General features: G+C 35.0%; 1 protein-coding gene across 1 annotated transcript in view; it reads left to right on the forward strand.

The window, feature by feature from the left end:
• STXBP5 (syntaxin binding protein 5) overlaps nucleotides 1-18,870 on the forward strand; it is a 241,811-nt gene that overhangs the window by 160,541 nt on the left and 62,400 nt on the right. The window contains exons 5-7 of the mRNA XM_085310828.1: nucleotides 6,928-7,062; nucleotides 10,339-10,402; nucleotides 13,808-13,891. Coding sequence (XP_085166954.1) covers nucleotides 6,928-7,062; nucleotides 10,339-10,402; nucleotides 13,808-13,891 — 283 coding nt within the window. The remainder of the gene's footprint in view (nucleotides 1-6,927; nucleotides 7,063-10,338; nucleotides 10,403-13,807; nucleotides 13,892-18,870) is intronic.

An 18,870-nucleotide genomic window follows, 5' to 3' on the forward strand; every position in this document is an offset into this window, starting at 1 on the left:
TTTTGGATATGTCTTTGTAATCTTTCAAACTTCTGAGAAGTTAACATTTAGTAGTCTTAGTAGAGTCAATAATATATCAAGTAAAAGTTTAGTGTATGACACACAACTAAGTTTTGAAACTTTTAAAAACTGATTTCCTTTTTCAAGATCAAAAGAGAACTTTTGATTGCTTACCCTCATACTGGCATCTAAAATTTTTTAGCTATTGGACTTGAAAATGTTACTTGATGATCCACAAATACGTATTTAGAAAGCTTCATCTTGAATCAAGAAGTTAAGAGAAAAGGAACTGCTTGTTTTGTTTGTTTGTTTGTTTGTTTGTCTGAGTATCCAGATTTGGTACATCAGCAAAGATCAGATTTTTCTGGAAAACACTTTCCTGAGGCAGTGCGTGCACTTGGGTTGCCACGTGTCAGTGCAGCTGTCAGGACAGCATTGCCTCTCAATTCCTTTCTACTGCCTTTGGCACTGACACAGAGCTGACGTGCCTAGYTTTGTTACCCTAAGATTTCAGGTTTCAAAGAAACAACTTTTAGAGACTGTTTCCATTGCCCAGTTAGCTTTTTCCCCCACATACTGGTGTTCGTTCTGTGCTATGAGACACACGGTGGCCAACTGCCGCTTCCTTAGGCAGACTTCAACCTCGTCTTTAAACTCTGTCTGTCTGGTGACAGACCTGTCTCCGTCAGGGATGGGCATAGTTAATTCTTCCTTGTCCGTAGGAAAGCTGTATCTCAGACGTGTGGCCATTGTTTAAGTTCTCATGCATGAATTCCAAGGCCAAACATACTCAGCCTATACTGTATATGTTAAAGCAAGCTACATGGGCCTTCTCATGCCCGAGGTGGTGGTTACTCCTGGAATTGCATCAGATGCACTAGCATGAGCTCATGAATATATAGCGCAGATTTCACTGGTGGAAAGAGATCCTCAAATCCTTAGGATATGGGATGTGTGTTCCTTCAGTATTGTAGGATTGTACTAGTCTTCAGAATCAAACACCCCAAAATTTGGTGTGGAGCAGTCTTTTGCCAGCATTACAAGCAGTGAAGCAGTCCTTTTCTGTTTGTGTGTAAAAACATAGAGATCCCTTCTAAGTGGAGTCCAACTGGAGTTGAAAAGCCATTGCTAAAAAGGAAAAGTGAAATATGACTCAATAAAAGAGAACATATAAGCCAAGAACAACAATATRTATGATAAAAATACACATACCTACAGCAAATCTGAAACTCTCTAGAACTGAGCTTCTTCTGGAAAGRTATCTAAATAGCCCTAGTAACRCRTTGGTATRTGGTGGTGGTGTCCTGTTTTATTTCTTTTCTCATCTCTTACTTCCTCAGTGCTCATGTCTTGACATCACTAGTGAACATCTGAAATTACTTCTGTAGTACTGAACACAGGATCTCTGAAGGCAGCTGCCAGAGTAGACACACTTGGAGAAGCATCATTTGGGGTGTTATTATGGGAAATACATGGGAGTGAAGTACCTGTTTGCTACCTCATTCCCATATATTTGCACTTTATCCGTATGATCTTACTGGGGATAATTTTAGGATGTATTTAAGAGGAGTTCTTCCTCTATATGTGCCCTTTCACCCCTACCCTGTCCTTTTTCTTGATGATATTTTAAACCTTCTGTAGTTATCARGTCTGGATATAGACCCCTTGTAGGAACAATGGAAAATCACAGGCAATCCTTTCTTCTTTAGGATGCCATCCTGACACTGGCTGTTGACTCTTCGTACACGCTGAAGACTTGATRCAGAGACCATGGGGATGTAGAGACTAGCCTTACAAAAATATCTTTAAAACTTCTCAGTTTCTGAAGTTTACATGGCATCTATCTCACATAGGAAAGGTTGAAGAAACTTAGAAAGATGCAAAGACAATTCTGGTTAACTTTGTTTTCTGAAAGCAAAAATGTTATTTTGTGTTTGTGTGTGTATACACACACATATACATATATATATATATATATATATATATGTACACACACACACAATGTATGATCTGAATATGTAATATAATTACAGTAATTACAGACCTACAATGATAGTCTGAGGTTCTAGCAATAATTTCAGTGACTTTGTAAAAATAAAACCTGTTATCAGTGTTTGTCTTTCATCAAAAAATTTGTCACTGTCCTTTGCTAAAGCAGTGGAAACTTAGTATTTCCGTTGAACAGTCTGTCACTTCCACTTACATACCAATTTAAGTTTAATTCTTTGAGYTTTTCTATAATCAAATTCTTCTTAGGAATAATATCACTTTCTATAATTACTATTTTGATGTGTGTGTAATGATCACAGTTAAGGTTTTCTCTTAACTAATTTTGACAGGTTATCAGAAGAGGCATTTGATTTACAGTTAATAAAGGAAATCCTGTATGTTTACATACTACTTCTTAAAGACTCTCCTGTCACTGCTAATACTTTCCCCAAAGCACAGTGAGAAAAAGAAATATTTTTGTGAGGGATTTAGGAGAACATTGACAAAAGAAAAATCCCCCATGTAGAATGTCCTATGTAGAATGTCTATTTTCTYCTATGCTAGTGTACTACTGAGTTTTCTTTATATAATTTTGCACAAATGTGTTTCACAGACAGCTTTTTTTTCATTTTTGCTTTGTGTATATGCATGGAGTGAGGAAGTAAATTTGTGCTTAGGGAAAAGTTCATATACCTTAGAATTTAGAACTGCCGTAACTGTTTGGACTTTAAAAACAGARTCATTTTAGCAGCAATATGAGCATGTATTAGAATCTTGCTGTAGAATTCAGATCTAAAAATAAACAAAAATCKTCTTAAAATATCACTTTCTTCCATAAAGAGATTTATTTTTCCTTTGAACAGTAATAGGAAAGWAAAATATTTGGAATAAAATACTGTGCACAGTGGTTATATTATGCTAAAAGTTCCATCAGCTTCACAGAATGTGCTATACTTAATGAAGTAACTGAAATTCCCTGGGGGAGATAGGAGATAACATGGTGAATTTGTTGTGCTGTGAAAGAGCTGGCTGCAGAAGCCTTTTTTTTTTTCTTTTTAGAGATGCTTCAGTGCTAGTATTTTCGGTCAGAATGATTTGATGCAGGAAAAAGTGTATGGTGCTCTTCTTTTGACTACCTGATAGATTTTTATCAGGCAACTGCGATTWGTATGCAAGTAAGGCTTGCAAAGATATTTTATTTGGATTCAGTGCATCTTTAGTCTATGCAGTCTCTCTCTCTCAACTCTTGTACATGGATCCCTTTGGGGGTAGGGAGAAAGGGGGCAGTGTTTCACTTGTGGAAATAGGCAGAGCATTATACAGCAATTGCTATTTCTGTTGATACTGTATCTGTTATGGAGTCTATTCTAATCTTGTGGTGGTAGAAAGATAGGTTATCTGAAGGAAAATCTACCTTTTTGGGGGGAAAATGTCTACTGTCTTTGTGTTAAAGAAGAATGGTGATTGCCTAAGCACTGAGAAGAGAATGACCTGTGACTTGCATCTCATTTGTAGCTTTGGTTTCCTTCCAYCAAAACAAGTTTGAATCTCATTGTTTAAAATCCGCATAATGTTTAAGGTGAAGCCTTAATATACTGAAGAGACAGAAGCTCAGTACATGGCCTTTGATGCTGGAAATGCCCTGTAAATTATGTATTAAAAAAAAGTGAAGAAAAGRGTTATTTTAAGCAGACAAGACCGTAACTGAATTTCTGAAAAGTGGAAAGAATGCCTTCTTTGCTTATCAACAAGGTTTTTTTTAAAAAAAAAAAAAAAAGAGAGAGAGAGAGAAAGTGAAGCTACATTTGTGAATGGAATAATGTTTACCAGGTTCAAAGTGAAACAATGATTCTTTTGACATGGCAGGATCAGTATGATGAGCTTCTTTCGGATTTAACTATTCGTCAATAGATCTGTTAAACATTAAAGCTTCAGAAGAATATTTTTAGGTTGTATGATATTCATCCAACACTTTTTGTGATGGTAGAAGCCTGRCAAAAGTACACGTTGAAGGATAAGGTCAAGAACTGTTTTGCATGTGTTTTTATTTTTTTATATGTGTGTGTGTGTGTTTACATGACAAGCTTACAGAGTTTCAACCTTTGGTTTTGAGATTTTTGTACATTTTGTAAAGGTACTTGCTCAGCTGTAATTTCCTCTTTTGATGTGGAAACATTTCACTGCATGCCAACCATTGACAAAATCTCACTTGCACAGAGTAGGCAGTAAACTGGATAAAGTTCAGAACTATTCAAGAAAGGCATCAAGAGTACGGGGAGGAGGGGGTGAGATGCACTCTTTTCCTGTAATGTTTGCACTTTCATTATGGCATGCAAAGCTGCAGCCCCAATTTATATTTTTACCACCTTTAGAGGATAGGAAGCAGATTCTTTTCTTCATAATGAGAGAATACTGGAAAACCACAGGTGACAGTATTAACTTATGGGTTAATGCAAATAGGTCCATGGCTCTGCTGAGTACAGTCTCTGGCTCCTAGGCTGTGCTCTTAAATCTGCCAGACCTGCCAGCACRAAGAGCCGTGGCACGAAGGGAAGCTGTGGCTTGCAGAGCCTGGAGGCTTTGTGTTTCACCTCCTGCCTCTCACTGCACCACTTCCCTGCTTTGTTCATGGGCAGTAAAGTTTTGGGGATCTGCCTAATGAGAATATGTAGGGATGCATGATTTCAACTTCTAATAAAATCAACTTTATTTTCTTTCAAGGACATTGGTGAAACTCAAATCAGGTTCACCTGCAGTGTGTGCAGATTACTGTATATACTAAAAATGTAATGACCTCTACAACTTTACTGTGCTAGAGGAACATTTTTAAATCTTGTATATAGTTTTTTTTTATTTAAGATATCAGTGAAAAAAGTTAGCACAACCTTTCAGCTTAAATATTCAGGCATGGGAAATGAAGAAAATCAGAAAATGCAGAAATTAAAAATTGATTTGATTAAACAGCATTCCCTAAATAAAAAAAACATGAGTGTTAAAAACAGTAAAAATGTATACTTGCGATCCAGTTAGTAGTACTATGAAAGTGTTAACTTTTGAAACCTGTAWTATAATGTAACAGTTTTTCAGCCATTAACAAGTTTTTTGCATTACTGCTATTAGTCATTGCTTTTTTACTGAAGCTAAATGTGTGTATACAGCATCTAGTACGAAGCATCTAAGCTGTTTGGGTTCTTTGCCTAAATAATTATTAACAGACTTGTGAAGTGATGCAGGGATTTGGCAAAAAGAGAGTCCAACAGGGAGAAAAGAAGAAGCACAAATCTGTAAAGCTAAGAATTAGAACTGACAGAAAAAATTTCCATTGAATAATTATTTTACCTTGTCATGGAAACATTTGTGAAAGCCTGAAGTTGATGGTCCAAGTAGTTTGTGTCTATTTTATTTTTTCCATATTGGATCTTATCAAAGTAAATGTGTTAGAATTTCCAGTTTGTAGAAAGTATCTAGGCATTAGCATTAAAGATAGTATTTTTGTTCCAAAGAAACGCAAAYATTTTTAGAAGCTGCGATTTCTACACGGACATCAATACCTTAGCAATTTTGAAGACAAAGTAAACAGTAGTCAGGACTGAATATATGACCAAATTTTCAAATACTATTGTTTTCACCAGATCTGCAGTCACAGAACTGTTATCTGCTGGTACAGACAACTGTTAGCTTTTGTTTTTTATTCCGATGTTCTCTTCTAGCAGCAGGAGAGAGAAGCAGAAAGCAGGACATTAAAACATGATTTAAGTAAAATAATACCCCAAAACTTGAACTACTTTTACAGTAGCTTTTATAACTGCAGGCCTTAGGATAGTTTTTTAGTTTGYTCTACTTAGATTTACATGTAAACTTGCACTTTCCATATTTTAAGTTCTGCCTTCATCTCCTCGCTCCAACAGCTAAAACAGCAGAATGTTACTTCTAAAAATCCTTCGTTCTTTAGAACTTGAAATTAGCAATAGATTTCAAAGTTATAATTTATGTAAGTTATCATAGAATCAGTAAGGTTGAAAAGGACCTCTGGAGATCATCTAGTCCAACCTCCCTGCTCMAGCAGGGTCACCTACAGCATGTTAGACAGGGTTGCATCCAGGCAGGCCTTGAAGATCTCCAGAGAAGGAGACTCCACAACCTCTCTGGGCAACCTGTGCCAGTGCTCTGTCACTCTCCCAGGGAGGARATTCCCCCTCACGGTCAGGCGGAACTTCCTGTGATTCTATTTCTGCCCATTGCCTCTTGTCCTGTCACACAGGGCAACTGAAAAGAGTTTGTCCCCGTCCCCCTGACACCCTCCTTTCAGGAACTTATACACATTGATAAGATCCCCCCTCAGYCTTCTCTTCCCCAGGCTGAAGAGGCCCAGCTATTGCAGCCGTTCCTCACAGGGCAGGTGCTCCAGCCCTCTGATCATCTTCATAGCCCTACGCTGGACTCTCTCCAGTAGCTCCATGTCTCTCTTGTCCTGGGGAGCCCAGAACTGGACACAGTAGTCGAGATGAGGCCTCCCCAGGGCTGAGTAGAGGGGCAGGATCACCTCCCTCGACCAAATAATAGTAAAGTATAATATAATAGAGTATAATAATATAATAGAGTATGTTTTGTAGCATAGGAGTAGAGAATTTTAAGTTTAAAATGGCAGTAGCCTTAAAAGCATTCGGTGTGGTAGTTTCCAAGGTGACTACGATTTTTTTTTAATTACCTAATAGTTTTAGAATACCATACTTTGTTTCTTATTTATTGCCTGTGAATCTCTCATGGGTAGAAAAAGCTAGCAAAACCAGTACATGATAAAAGTAAATAGCTATATCTCTTCCCATTTACATGGTGCCTTTCTTTCAATTTTTTTGGCAGTTAGACATTTGAAGAACTATAGCTTTTATAAAAAACTTTTCTTCAAAAAAAAATTATTTTTGTGGTACTCTCTTGCAGGATAACGTTTTGTCATCTGCCTTTCCAAAGCAAATGGCTGTATGTGGGCACCGAAAGAGGAAACATTCATATTGTCAATGTGGAATCATTCACTCTCTCAGGCTATGTCATCATGTGGAATAAAGCCATTGAACTGTGAGTTTAATCAAGTATTGCCTCTTGAGGGGAGGGAACAGGAATGTCCCAGATGTTACTAATACTAGCTGCAAAAATGTCTTTGTTAGATAGTGTCGCCTGTTAGGCTTATTAAACAGACAATATAATCAAAGTATATTAATAGTCATGTGAGTACATTTTATTCTCATAAATGCGAAGTGTTAGTGTTAACTTACATATCTGTTTCTGCCTAAAACAGTTTCATCATAGTGCCTACAGTAGAGAGAAAAATCATTAACTATATATATAAATAAAATCTCTAGTTCTTTATCATCGTAAAGTATGCTAAAATATGGCATGTGATATTTAGGGGAATATGTCACATATGTGGTTGGAGATTAAAGTCTAGATGGAGGTGGTTAGTTTAAGGACTGTATCATTTTTATTTTGTTGTCAATCTTTATTTCACTGAAGGCTGTGATGCCTAGAACTCTATATAACATCAGCATGTTTTCTAGAATACTTAGCTTAAGTAATCCTTATCAGATAAATTTCAGAGTACAAATTCTGTTGTGACAGAATTAATATATGCTAGGTATAAAATTACTGGTCGTAAATGTGCATTTAAATGAGCCTATTCTGAGAACAAAGTGTTGTGGGTTTTTTTTGTTTTGGTTTGTTTTTTTTTACAGCTACTGTCATTTCACCTCCTCTTTTAATAATAGAATTGTCTATGAAAATGTAGCAGTTTGTGGGTAAAAACATATACTTACATGTGCTGTTGTTTATATGTGGTTAAAGAAGTAATAAAACTAATGTTTTGTTCCCAGAATATTATATTTGTCTTTGAAGCATGCATCAAACTCATGATTTGCCAGACTCTGAAAACAGATGTAGGTTATCCTCTCAATAGTAAGAAGCCAACATAATACCTCTAACTCTGTACCATTTTAATAATGTCCATACTTGGGCAGTACATGAGTAGAATTAGAAACTGTTTGAATATTGAAAACTATTGAATCTTAAATGTCCAGAAGTGGACTGTCCCGTTCATTACACACAAAATGAAGATAGGGTTCTAATTTGTTTAAAACCTTAACAGTAAACATTGTTAGCCGCTCTCTTGTGTTTTGTTAGCTATTCTGGTTTGAAAAACTTTATTTGGGGGTTTGTTTGCTTCCCCACACCTCACCCCCCGGCTACTTTCAAAATAGCTAAAGTCTTGAAAAATAAAATATTCAGTAATAGCTGAAAGAGTCAAAGGTGACTTCTTTCAAGATTTGCTTCTTCTGACATAATGTTTTATCTAGTTGTGCCAACTTTGTAGTAACAGTCTTTTAAATGTAGATAAAGGTAATGATAACTTTTTAACGTCTAAAATAAGCGATTAATAAATCGTTCCTTTTTGTCAAAAGAAACAGAGTTCAAGTGCTTAAAAATAAGCAGAAAGCATTTACTGACTTGAAGATACAAGTATAAGAATGACTTCACACTAAAATGTCATTAACTCTTAAAATAGCTTACATGGAGTTTATAACTGCAGATTTTGTGTGTCTAATGTGCGAGCAAAGGATTATATCCCTTTTCTTTAATTGGAAATGCTAAATTCTCAGTTTTATTTTGGTTCTGGGGGAAAAGGAGTAGTCATCTTTAGATTTGAAGAAGTCCTTCCATTTACTCCACAAATTTAGAAACAAAAGATACCAGTCCTCCCAGTATTTACTTCTGCACAGTAGATTCTTGACTACAGCTCTGGACTGTGTATATTAAATGTTTTTAAAGATGTATGATTGTGAAAGTATGATAAGTTTACAGTATGTGCATAATCAAGATTTTGTTAACCTGCACAAAATTTAAGGTAATAAAGAAGGACCAGAAACTTGGAGATTGCTATCATGAAAAGCAATTCTGTAGAAAATTTCCTCTCTTATTTTAATAGTATGTCATAGAGTAGACTCTGCTGTTAAATGATAGAATTTCATTTACAGATAACTACTGAATCACACACCAGAAAATGTATTGATTCATGCATAATTTTTGGAAAATATTGCTTGCTTTCTATGTCTTCCTTTAATAAATGTCCCCAGTTTTCCTCTTAACGAGGACTATGTGCATAAAAATTTAGTGAAGGTAATTATAGCTCGTAGGGAAAATATACTGTATATGGCCAGAGCTGTTTGGGGAAGTCACGATAGTTTATCCAAAAATGGCATAGTATTTGCAGAATAACTTAAAGAATTAGGTTCCATCCAAACTCCCTCCCTTCCTTTTTTGTCTCATTAAAAGTATATTATATGCCACGCTTCAATTAAGACTCATTAGTGATGTCTGAAATTCTGGGAATGCTTCCTAGAATTTGGAAGAGAAAGATTCACCTTTTCTTGTCAGCTTTTTTTTTTTTTTTTTTTACACACACAGACAAGTTTGCAAAAGGCAGTGTTTAACATACAGATTTTCGGATTCACTGTAGAAGACTGTTTCTTTGCTTGTGTTGGTCACCTGTTTTACTGACAGATTAGTAACTTATTTAAATCATTTTTTATATTTCTAGTCTAATATTTCTTATTTGAATATTACTGATCTGAAAATGTATTGCATAAATGCATGTCTATCACTTTCTTTGTTAAGATAAAGAAACAAGTGGCATTAATATGTTCACTGAAAGTGATGGGGAAACTGCACAGCATTGAAGAAAGTCACATTAATTCTTTTTCAGTTTTCCTCATCTGCAAATGAATGATTTAGAGAGCATATTATATCCTCTTGTCCACAAATGTGCATGTGGGAGAGGAAAGGAAACAGAGTATAGCTTTCTAGTTACTATGCAATTTAAACTGGCAAGGATTTATGAAAATAGTATAGGGACTTGGTCCCACCTGTGATTTAGCAGCTATAGTGTTTGGAGTTAGTAATAGCATTCATAAAATATCTTACATGTATACAGAAATGTAACAAGCTGGAAGCTGTACTGCAGCTGTTTGAAGGAAACAGTATTTTTTTAAAACAAATATTATATGGAACTTAACAATAGTATTTTGTTTTTCATGAAACTTTAAAATACTCTTTGATTAATCAGTGTATTAAGTAGTCTCTAATTTCATTTTTCCAAAAAGTTGACCGCTTCATTGTTTGTCTATATTTCTTGATGTTTCACTGTGAAAGTGCAGAAATCTAATTTTTGTACTACTTGCAATCATTTAATGAGGTATGATATGAGGGTTTGGGGTTTTTTTTTTTTTTATTTTTTTTTTTGCAATGCAGTTTTGGACAGGGGAAAACTTCTCGTTTAATTAAGTGGAAATGTTTCTTGTTTAGGTCATCAAAATCTCACCCAGGACCTATTGTCCATATTAGTGACAATCCAATGGATGAAGGAAAGGTAGGATATGTTTAAAGATCAAATACACTATTTTTCAAGTAATTTTTTTTCAATTATTTTAAAAATATTTGTAAATTCCACTGCTTCTTAAGAAGGAATTGAGTAAATGAGAGGGGATAGATTAAGATTTTGGTGTTGAAAAACATGAAGCAAGGTATAGACATGACTGTAGGGCCACATTGTACTCAGATGAGCTCGGGTAATTTGAATGCATCTTGTAATCAGCAAAATTTGAAAACGGGTTAAAGTGCTTAATTGCAAAAACCCTTGAAAACAGAAGCAAGAAACCTAAAGAATTATAGTAAACATTAAGATGTTATTGATCAAAAAGCAAATATAACCTGAATACAGAAATAGTTGTATGGAAAATAAATAAACTTTATAATGCTCTTGGCTGTTACAGTTTCACAAATCTTTAATGCTTTGTGGTCACTGAAGTATATTTATGTAGAATACTGTGTAGTTTATCTCTTTTTTTTTGCGTATTCAAAGCAGCATTTTTGAATAGATTCAACATCTAACTGGCATAGCATTATTTAGCAGGCAGCATCTAGCATTTATAATAAATCACTTGCAATTCTAACTGGCCTGCAGTACCAAGAGCTACTTCAGGAAATCATCTTGACTCAAACATGTTATAATGAACTATGTGTTCGACTTGTCTTCTCCTTCTTGGGAGATATTAACAACATGATCTTTTGTCTTGACAAAATGTTTTTCATAGTATGTGTTCTCACAAGACACACATTTTCATGTACTGTGACACAACAGCCACAAAGAAGAATTTGAGCTGTGAAATCAGTGGCCATAAGTTCCTCCTGTATTACTACCCCAAATATCTAGGTATTACCCTTTGCTCTGGAAGACCTGTTATAAGGCTCTCACAAAAGCAAGGTGGAAGATTTTGCAATGAAGATTTTGTGAATTAAAAGACAAAAGCAAGGAACTAAATTAAAGCAGTAGTATGTCTTCTGTGGGTGAAGCAATTACTGTAGCATTATATTATACATTTTCATAAAGAAGGGACTTCTGCTAAGCAGCATAATACGATACTTTTTCTCAACTGATTAGACGATGCCTTCTCCCACTTGATTTCTCCTTTTGCTGGGAGAAGATGATTGTGTTAGAAAGTAATGGATTCCAGGAAACCTTCAGAAGTCTGCACTAAGAAAAGAAACACTTCCATTTGTGTGGGACTAGCATCTTATCTGTGTTTTCTAAATGCCTTATTGCACAGAAGGTTGCATGTTATGGAATCACTTATGCGTGGTCACACGTGTAGACCCCTGCCAAAGCTGACCCCTGTTTACTATGATTCTGCTGTAATTCATTCCCCACTTCAGTCATGGTTGCAAGACTGAATCTATGCTTCAGGTGTCAGACCTCTTATACAAATCTTAGGGTGGTATCACAGGACTCATCCACCCTTTTGAATGATCTTCAGATTATATAGCTTGTGTGCTGTTTCTTTTCTTTTCTTTTCTTTTCTTTGACACGTCCTTTTAAGTAGTGAGCAAAAGTGAAAAGTTCAGGGGATAGTAGTAATGTCTCAGCAGTGGTTTTAATGTTTTATTTTTTATGTTTTAATAGCATGCTAGCTATTAGCCTGAAATGTAGATTTCTGAGGATTCTGTCTAAGAAGAATTTCGTCAATAGATCTTTTGCATTTGGATCAAGCCTGTTGAAATAAGTGCCTCACTGTAATGGCTTTCTTTGTAGAGTTAGATTTGAATCATGTTCCAGAATCTTGGGCTCTAGAGTATGAATGAATATAGTGAAGCTATGATAGCTCCAGAAACACAAATTATCTATTTGTTCTGGTATATTCCACATGCCCTCCTCCCACTCAGTCATTGTCAATTAAAGTTTAAATCTTCTTGTTTTTATCAATAATGGTATTTCTCGCTGTGGTAAGATTAGACCTTACATTCCTATCCTTTTCATAAGAAAAATACTGCTAAAAATAAAACTTAAAAATGCAGTGCACAGGAGGCTCTGTCAACAGTATTATTTTTAAACATACCCAGGCACTAGACTACCACACATTGTGATTTTTCTAATGTTTAAAATCAAAATAGGAAAATAATAAAAAATAAAGTATGTATCTTAAGGTAAGGAGGATATTTTAAAWTATTAATATACCTAGAAGTGTAGTGAGGGAAAAATATCTAGTATTTGCTGTACTAGTTTACTTGCTATTTCCCATTTTTGCTAGATCAAATGTATTTAATGTTTTAGAGTATCCTAGTGCTGTAGAGCACTGAAATATAACTGGAGAGCTTGACATCCTGAAAAGGTTGTCAGGGCAAAACTTCCAGGGATAGCAGTAGACCAAAGTCATGTAGATCTTTCCCTGCCTGCACAGATATGTATGCAAAGGCAGTGCCTTAACTGGTAGCCTGAAGTTCACTCCCTCAGGCCACCTCTTTTTCCTCTCAGATTGTTTCAACAGCAGGTAAATCGCAGCAGCCAAATGCCCCTTTTCTGTATCTCCATACTGAGAGAAAGAAGTGGGACTGCAAGCCTACTACTTAGCRCTATGAACCTCTACTACTGTGAAAGGTGACGCTTCATTGCCCTCTTCTACTGTGTAACAAGTTCCAAGACTCTTACTGCTGCCTATGTTGAACTTGTTTTCCTATCTAAAGTGGCACTTACAGAGAACAAAACAATTTAGATCCTCAACAATATGTTAATTCAAGTATTTGTTCCCTGCAGGAATGACTTATTAGAGTTTTGCTTCTAGGGAAAAGATGATGTTGAAAATTACTTAATTTCTCTCTAGCTTTCCTCTTAGCAGATTAACGTGTTTGCTTTAGCCTTCTATTAGTCAATTTTTTTTTGATTGTGGTTGACATCTGGAAAAAGTTCATAGTACATAGTTTCCTTACAGACAATAAGCTGTTACCTAGAACCTCGGGAAGGGACAGTGTGTTCTTTCAGCAGATCTTAGCAGAGCAAACACCAGGGAGCAAAAATGCAGGTTAATGAATAAAAAGTAGTTGTGTGTCATCCTTATGTCAATTCTAACCACTCCATTCCCCTTTTCACCCGGAAAAGATATCTTTAGGAAAGAATTTAATGTCTGCCATTATGCGACTCAAAGGGRTTTCCAAGGACTCTTCTGAAGATAAATGCAAAATATTTTCTAACATTGTRTGAGCTTCAATTGTGTTAGCATTGTGTTAGCTGGAAGTGTAGGAGAAAGGCAAAGCAAGGACAAAGTAAATCACCTCTCTAATAGTGAGAAGCTGTGAAAACCTCAACAATTTCTGTCTTCACACAACTTCCAGTTATTTCATCTAATATTATGCTGTATCTCCATGAGGCAAGAACTATAGGTATTATAACAATGTTCTTTTGCTTTTCTATATAAAGACTTAATATTTATGTTTATTATTGCAGCTTCTGATTGGCTTTGAATCTGGAACAGTGGTATTATGGGATCTGAAATCAAAGAAGGCAGATTACAGATACACACATGATGAGGTAATAAGAGCTTGTTTTGACAGTGTTTCTGTTGCAGTAGCGTTTCCTTTTTGATGGTTCTTCCTTTTGCAATTGAACTTTTTTAAAATACTTTAAGTGACTAGTAGTACACAGTCTTCCCCTATACTGTCTAGCATTTGTGCAGCTATATCTGTATTACTTACTATGGGGATAGCATTTACTATTCTGAAGATAAAATTTTTAAGACTTTGTTCATTTCTTCTCCTACTCCTGTCACTAGTGGATCAATAAATAGGTCTTTTGAAATTGCAAAATTTTCTCTAATGTAAAAGAGCTCTAGTGTTTGAATAATAGAAACTTCAGATTGAGTGTTTATTAAGTTGAAATTTGTTGCAATAAATGGATTTCTCTACTGATTTGTATGGGGGGAAATTTTTTTCAGCTCTTTGTCCATTACTGAGTATTGTGACTCTTGCACCTATATTAAGAACTGAAACTTGAAACAAGATGGTATAGCAATCTATGTAATTTTTGAATCTTTCAGAAATTCTGAAATAAGGTCAAAGAAAAATCACCAAATTGGCTCACTAGAATGTGTTTCTATAAGTAAACCTTTGCTTTGTGGGTTAAAAGCAAGGTTTGACTTAAATAAAGCTGAGGGAAGTTTAAATTTAAATTAACAATAGTTGAGTGGTATTTATTCCTTAAAACTTGATTTTGAGAAAATACAGACTGGTAGAAAAGCTGAGATTAAGAAAAATCGTTCAGCATAATGTGCATATTGATATGTTATTTAAAGTTACAACATAAAATAAAATAAATTGATTTTAAAATGTCTGCATTGTTGCATAAGTTCAGGCTTGTTTCCCCTTGTATAATGAAGGGTATGATATTTTTCCTGGTTTTCTGCTGAAATTTTCAGAAGACGAGTGTTTTTTTGCKCTGGCTCACTATGTATTGTGTGCGTTTGTTCCACAAATGGAGAGCCTCTCTGAAGTGAGGGAGAAGTCTCTCAAAGGCCTGAACGTTAGTATAGTTGAAGATGATTTCCTGACATAAGATGACTAAAAATGGACAAAGGCAAAAGCAAACACAGATGGCAGTCTCTTTAGTGCTCCATCTCTGTCTTCATATGTAATCGCTCTCCTCGCTCTCCTTGCTCTCCTCCCTCTCCTCCATTAAAGCTTCCAGAGCTAGTTTTCTTTCTGTTTTCTGGAAATCACCAGAGCTGATGATATTTTTCTGTTTAGAAATTCCAGTATGAACCTCAGAGTATGTTATGGGAAGAGCACTCTCCTGTGAAAGTTAGCGTACCTTCTAGTTGCATTGCCTGCATCTAATTCGTTTCCTCTCTATCGGTTTTATACAATTCTTCGTATCTCCATTGTCTTTTTCTAGTGCAAGTCCTTCCTCATATTATAGTTCTTTCTATACCTCTTATAGAAAGGTCTTGCTCTTCTCTGAATTCTTACTATCTAAGATTCTTCTATTGTATCCTTCTCTTATAGATGAGAAACACAACAATGTATTATATTCAATGTGTGGGCACACTGAATTTATATTGTGGAATAGTTATGCTTGGTTTTGTTTTCATTTTCTTAATCTTAATACAGGATTAGATTTTTGATGCCACAAGCATCAAGCAGATAATTCTTTGAAACTACCTGCTATAAAACCACTCTCTCATTCCTCAGTGTTAATGCTCAGCTTAAAGCCTGTTGTTCTTATGTAGATGAGAGTCTTCTCTTCTGCAGCACTTCACTTATGCTGTCTGATGGAAAATTTTAAGTCTCTTTGCAGTTCTTCACTGGCAGTCCTCATCTCTGTCTTGAATATGCTGTGGTACTGTCACTGGACTTTGTCACCTCAGTATTCTTGATCATCTTTTCCAAACTGAGTAAACTGAGCAGCACAGATCTCTGAGAGACTCTGCCACTTATCTTCATCCATAAACTAACCAATTACTGCTAGCCTGTCTTTAGTTTACTTTGTTTGCTGATACCTTAACCGATTATTCATCTGTTCAAGGATCTTTTATCTATTATTTATTTAGTTTCCTTTGAGAGACCTTATTGAAAGCCATTGGAAATCTGAGTGGACAGTTTAATTGGTATTTCCATTAGCCACCTGTTCTTACCACTTTTAGAGGTTTCGGAGGTTTATTGGATGTGATTTCCTTTTACATGTTGACGTCTCTTTCTCAATGTTATAGTCATCCATATGTTGATTAATATTTTTTTGAATTACAAGTTACAACTTCTATAGATTTACGGAGAGCAAAGCTTAGGCTTTTTTTTTCTTTCTTTTTTCTTTTTTAAGAATTTCCTTTGGCCCATTTATTTAAAAATTGGTATCATATCTATCATGTACTGGTCTTTTACCAGGCTGGTTTTCAGCTGTTTCATCTTTGATTTCCTGTAGGATTCATAAGTTAATGCATCTGGCTATTCTCTTTTGGTTTTGACTGCTGAAGAGGTTATGAAACACCTCAACTGAAGTCAGGTACTTTGATAAAGAAATGTGCATTACTGTAAGTTGGAAATGGTTAGGGAGGGGGCAGAAAAAAATGAAGGCTATATGAAATAAACTAAAAGAATTTTACTGTTTTTACTTGTGAAAATTGAAGTATAGTAAGGTTGATGAAAAATTTTCCTTCAAATTTTTCATAAATTTGTCCAAATACCAGATTTTACTTCAGCTGGTAGGCTTTGTTTCTTTAATTTCAGGTAATAAAACTAATGAATGAACTCAGCTAAGCTCAGTTGAAAATTGAACATTGGGACAAACTATGAAATGACTGGCATGCTTCCTTTGAGCTATTTATATAGATCCTATCTTAAGGGATTACCTACTGTTCATATCTCCCTTACCCTTTTTATTGATACTTGTGGCATTTTAGTGTTAGAAAACACTTCTTTTTTTATTGCAATATTTAATCAAAAAAGAGCATTAATATACCTTCATTTACAGACTTCATCCGAAGATTATGTTCTGGAACTTAAAGTAGATCTCACTCCTGCAGGTTTTTTTGTTTGATTGGATTTTTGTTTGTGTTTTAACTCATTAGTTTGGCTCTTAAGTAAAAGCTAATAAAAATAATTTGCCATTTAAAAGCTATCATGATGTATTTATCATTAAAGTATCCTTTTTTCTCTGCCTTCAGATCATCCTTCAAGAAAAGTCTCTTTTATTGGCTTTCATCTATTTAATGTTGTATGACAAGGAATTATTTCTTCAATGTGCAAGTTATTTAGATACGATCTTCTAAGAGAGAAGGCAGAATAGAATAATGACCCTTACGAATTTGGATTTGATACAGTTAGCAAGTTTACTTTGTTTCAGATTCTGACATGAATGACAGAAATAAGATGGTTAATCTTGTCAAACAAAATCGAATAGCACATGTAGAAATGTTTGGAGGAAAGGTGCCACCGGAAAGAGTGCTGTAATTTTTTATAGACTGATTGCCTTGAGAGATAATCTATCAGTTACAGAAAAGTTGAAGAATTACAAAAAGCAGAAGGTTAATGATGACAAGATTTATTTGTTTATATACTATATACAATCTCCTGGATTTTCAGTGTGAGTCAGTGTGAGGTGGAGATTCTCCTGTATCTCCTTTTCACTTTATTTTTCAACACCTATAAGTTTTGTACTTAGCTGCAAACTGGAAAATATCCCTCAGTTTATGTCATTGGAAGGGATATGAAACTCCATAGTGTTATCATTCTAGTTATGTTGCGAAAAGTGCCAGCTAACTAAAAGCCTTAAATAAATTTTATGCTTCTGATGCTTTTCAGCAGTTTGGCACAGTTTCTAAAAAGAGAATTTAAATGTTAAGAAATGTAGAAGAAAGCTTAAATTATTGCATTTTGTAATAATAAAAAATTGCAAAATAATAAAACTCTTACTAGTTTTTATGGGCAGTCTCCTTAACAGAAAAGAGAAAAGCCTTCTCAGTTGCTTAACACTGAAAGAGGACACTGCAGAAAGGTGTTTATTTAACCTGAGTTTGAGTTTTAGACAGGTAACACTATAACTGATATTAAGAAAAAAATGAGTTACTGGCCAGCAGTATTAGAATTCTTGTAATAAGATAGAAAATCTGTTCATTCTAGTTCAGTAACTTAGCAATTCAAATAATCCAAAAAGGAAATGGCTATATATGTATAGTAAACAATTTTTTTTTTTCAGTGACAGACTAGTACAGTTGTGTAGATTTTAAAGTAGAATGGAAAATCAGAAATGGGAGATCATGAATGAATTGAGCAGGGCACAGAGGAGGATACAACTAACAAGGCAGTAGGTAAGAGAAGAGTGCAATAGGCAAAGTTTTAGGCAGAAATAACTTATCTGTGTCCCTGTTAAATTTGACTGGTACAGCTTAAGTTTTATTAAAATATTTTTGAAGCTGACATTAGTTTCATTCTCTTACTAAATGTCCTGTTTTTCATAGTAGTGTGTACTGACTTCAGAGTTAAAATATATTGGTCAAAAAGATGCAACACCATCTAATTGCGGTAAGTTACAGAAGTAAGCAAAGTATTTTTACAAGAATATTATAGGCAAGGTGTATTGCAATTCAGAACTTGTAGAGTTAAGCTTCCTCTTGAATGGCTTTCTAGAAGATACATTTTTCTTATTGATGCAGAGCTAAGACCTCTTCTCCCTTTATAATAAAAGAGCCTAAAAATTGGTGGGAATATTCATTCATTTTTCTGCTCCTTCTGACCTTCCATCTCCAATAATAATTAGTGTGACATATTGCAATACTTACTATAATTGTGACATCTCACCAAGAGCTTTGGTAAGATTAATTAGCTTAATCTAATGCAGGATTGCATTGCTGTCCAAAGAGGCAGTTTTACCCTGACCCCAAAAATGTCCTTCAATCAGTAGCTGCAGCTATATGGCAACAAAGAAAGCCATAATATTAGAATTAACTCTTTCYGCCTTTTCCCATACACCTAAAGAACGGTATTCGCTTGGAAAGATCCATTACACATGAAGACTTAAAT

This window comes from Rhea americana, unplaced genomic scaffold (genome assembly GCF_003343005.1).
Source record: "Rhea americana isolate MKP2758 unplaced genomic scaffold, rheAme1 scaffold_108, whole genome shotgun sequence".
NCBI classification, from domain to species: domain Eukaryota; kingdom Metazoa; phylum Chordata; class Aves; order Rheiformes; family Rheidae; genus Rhea; species Rhea americana.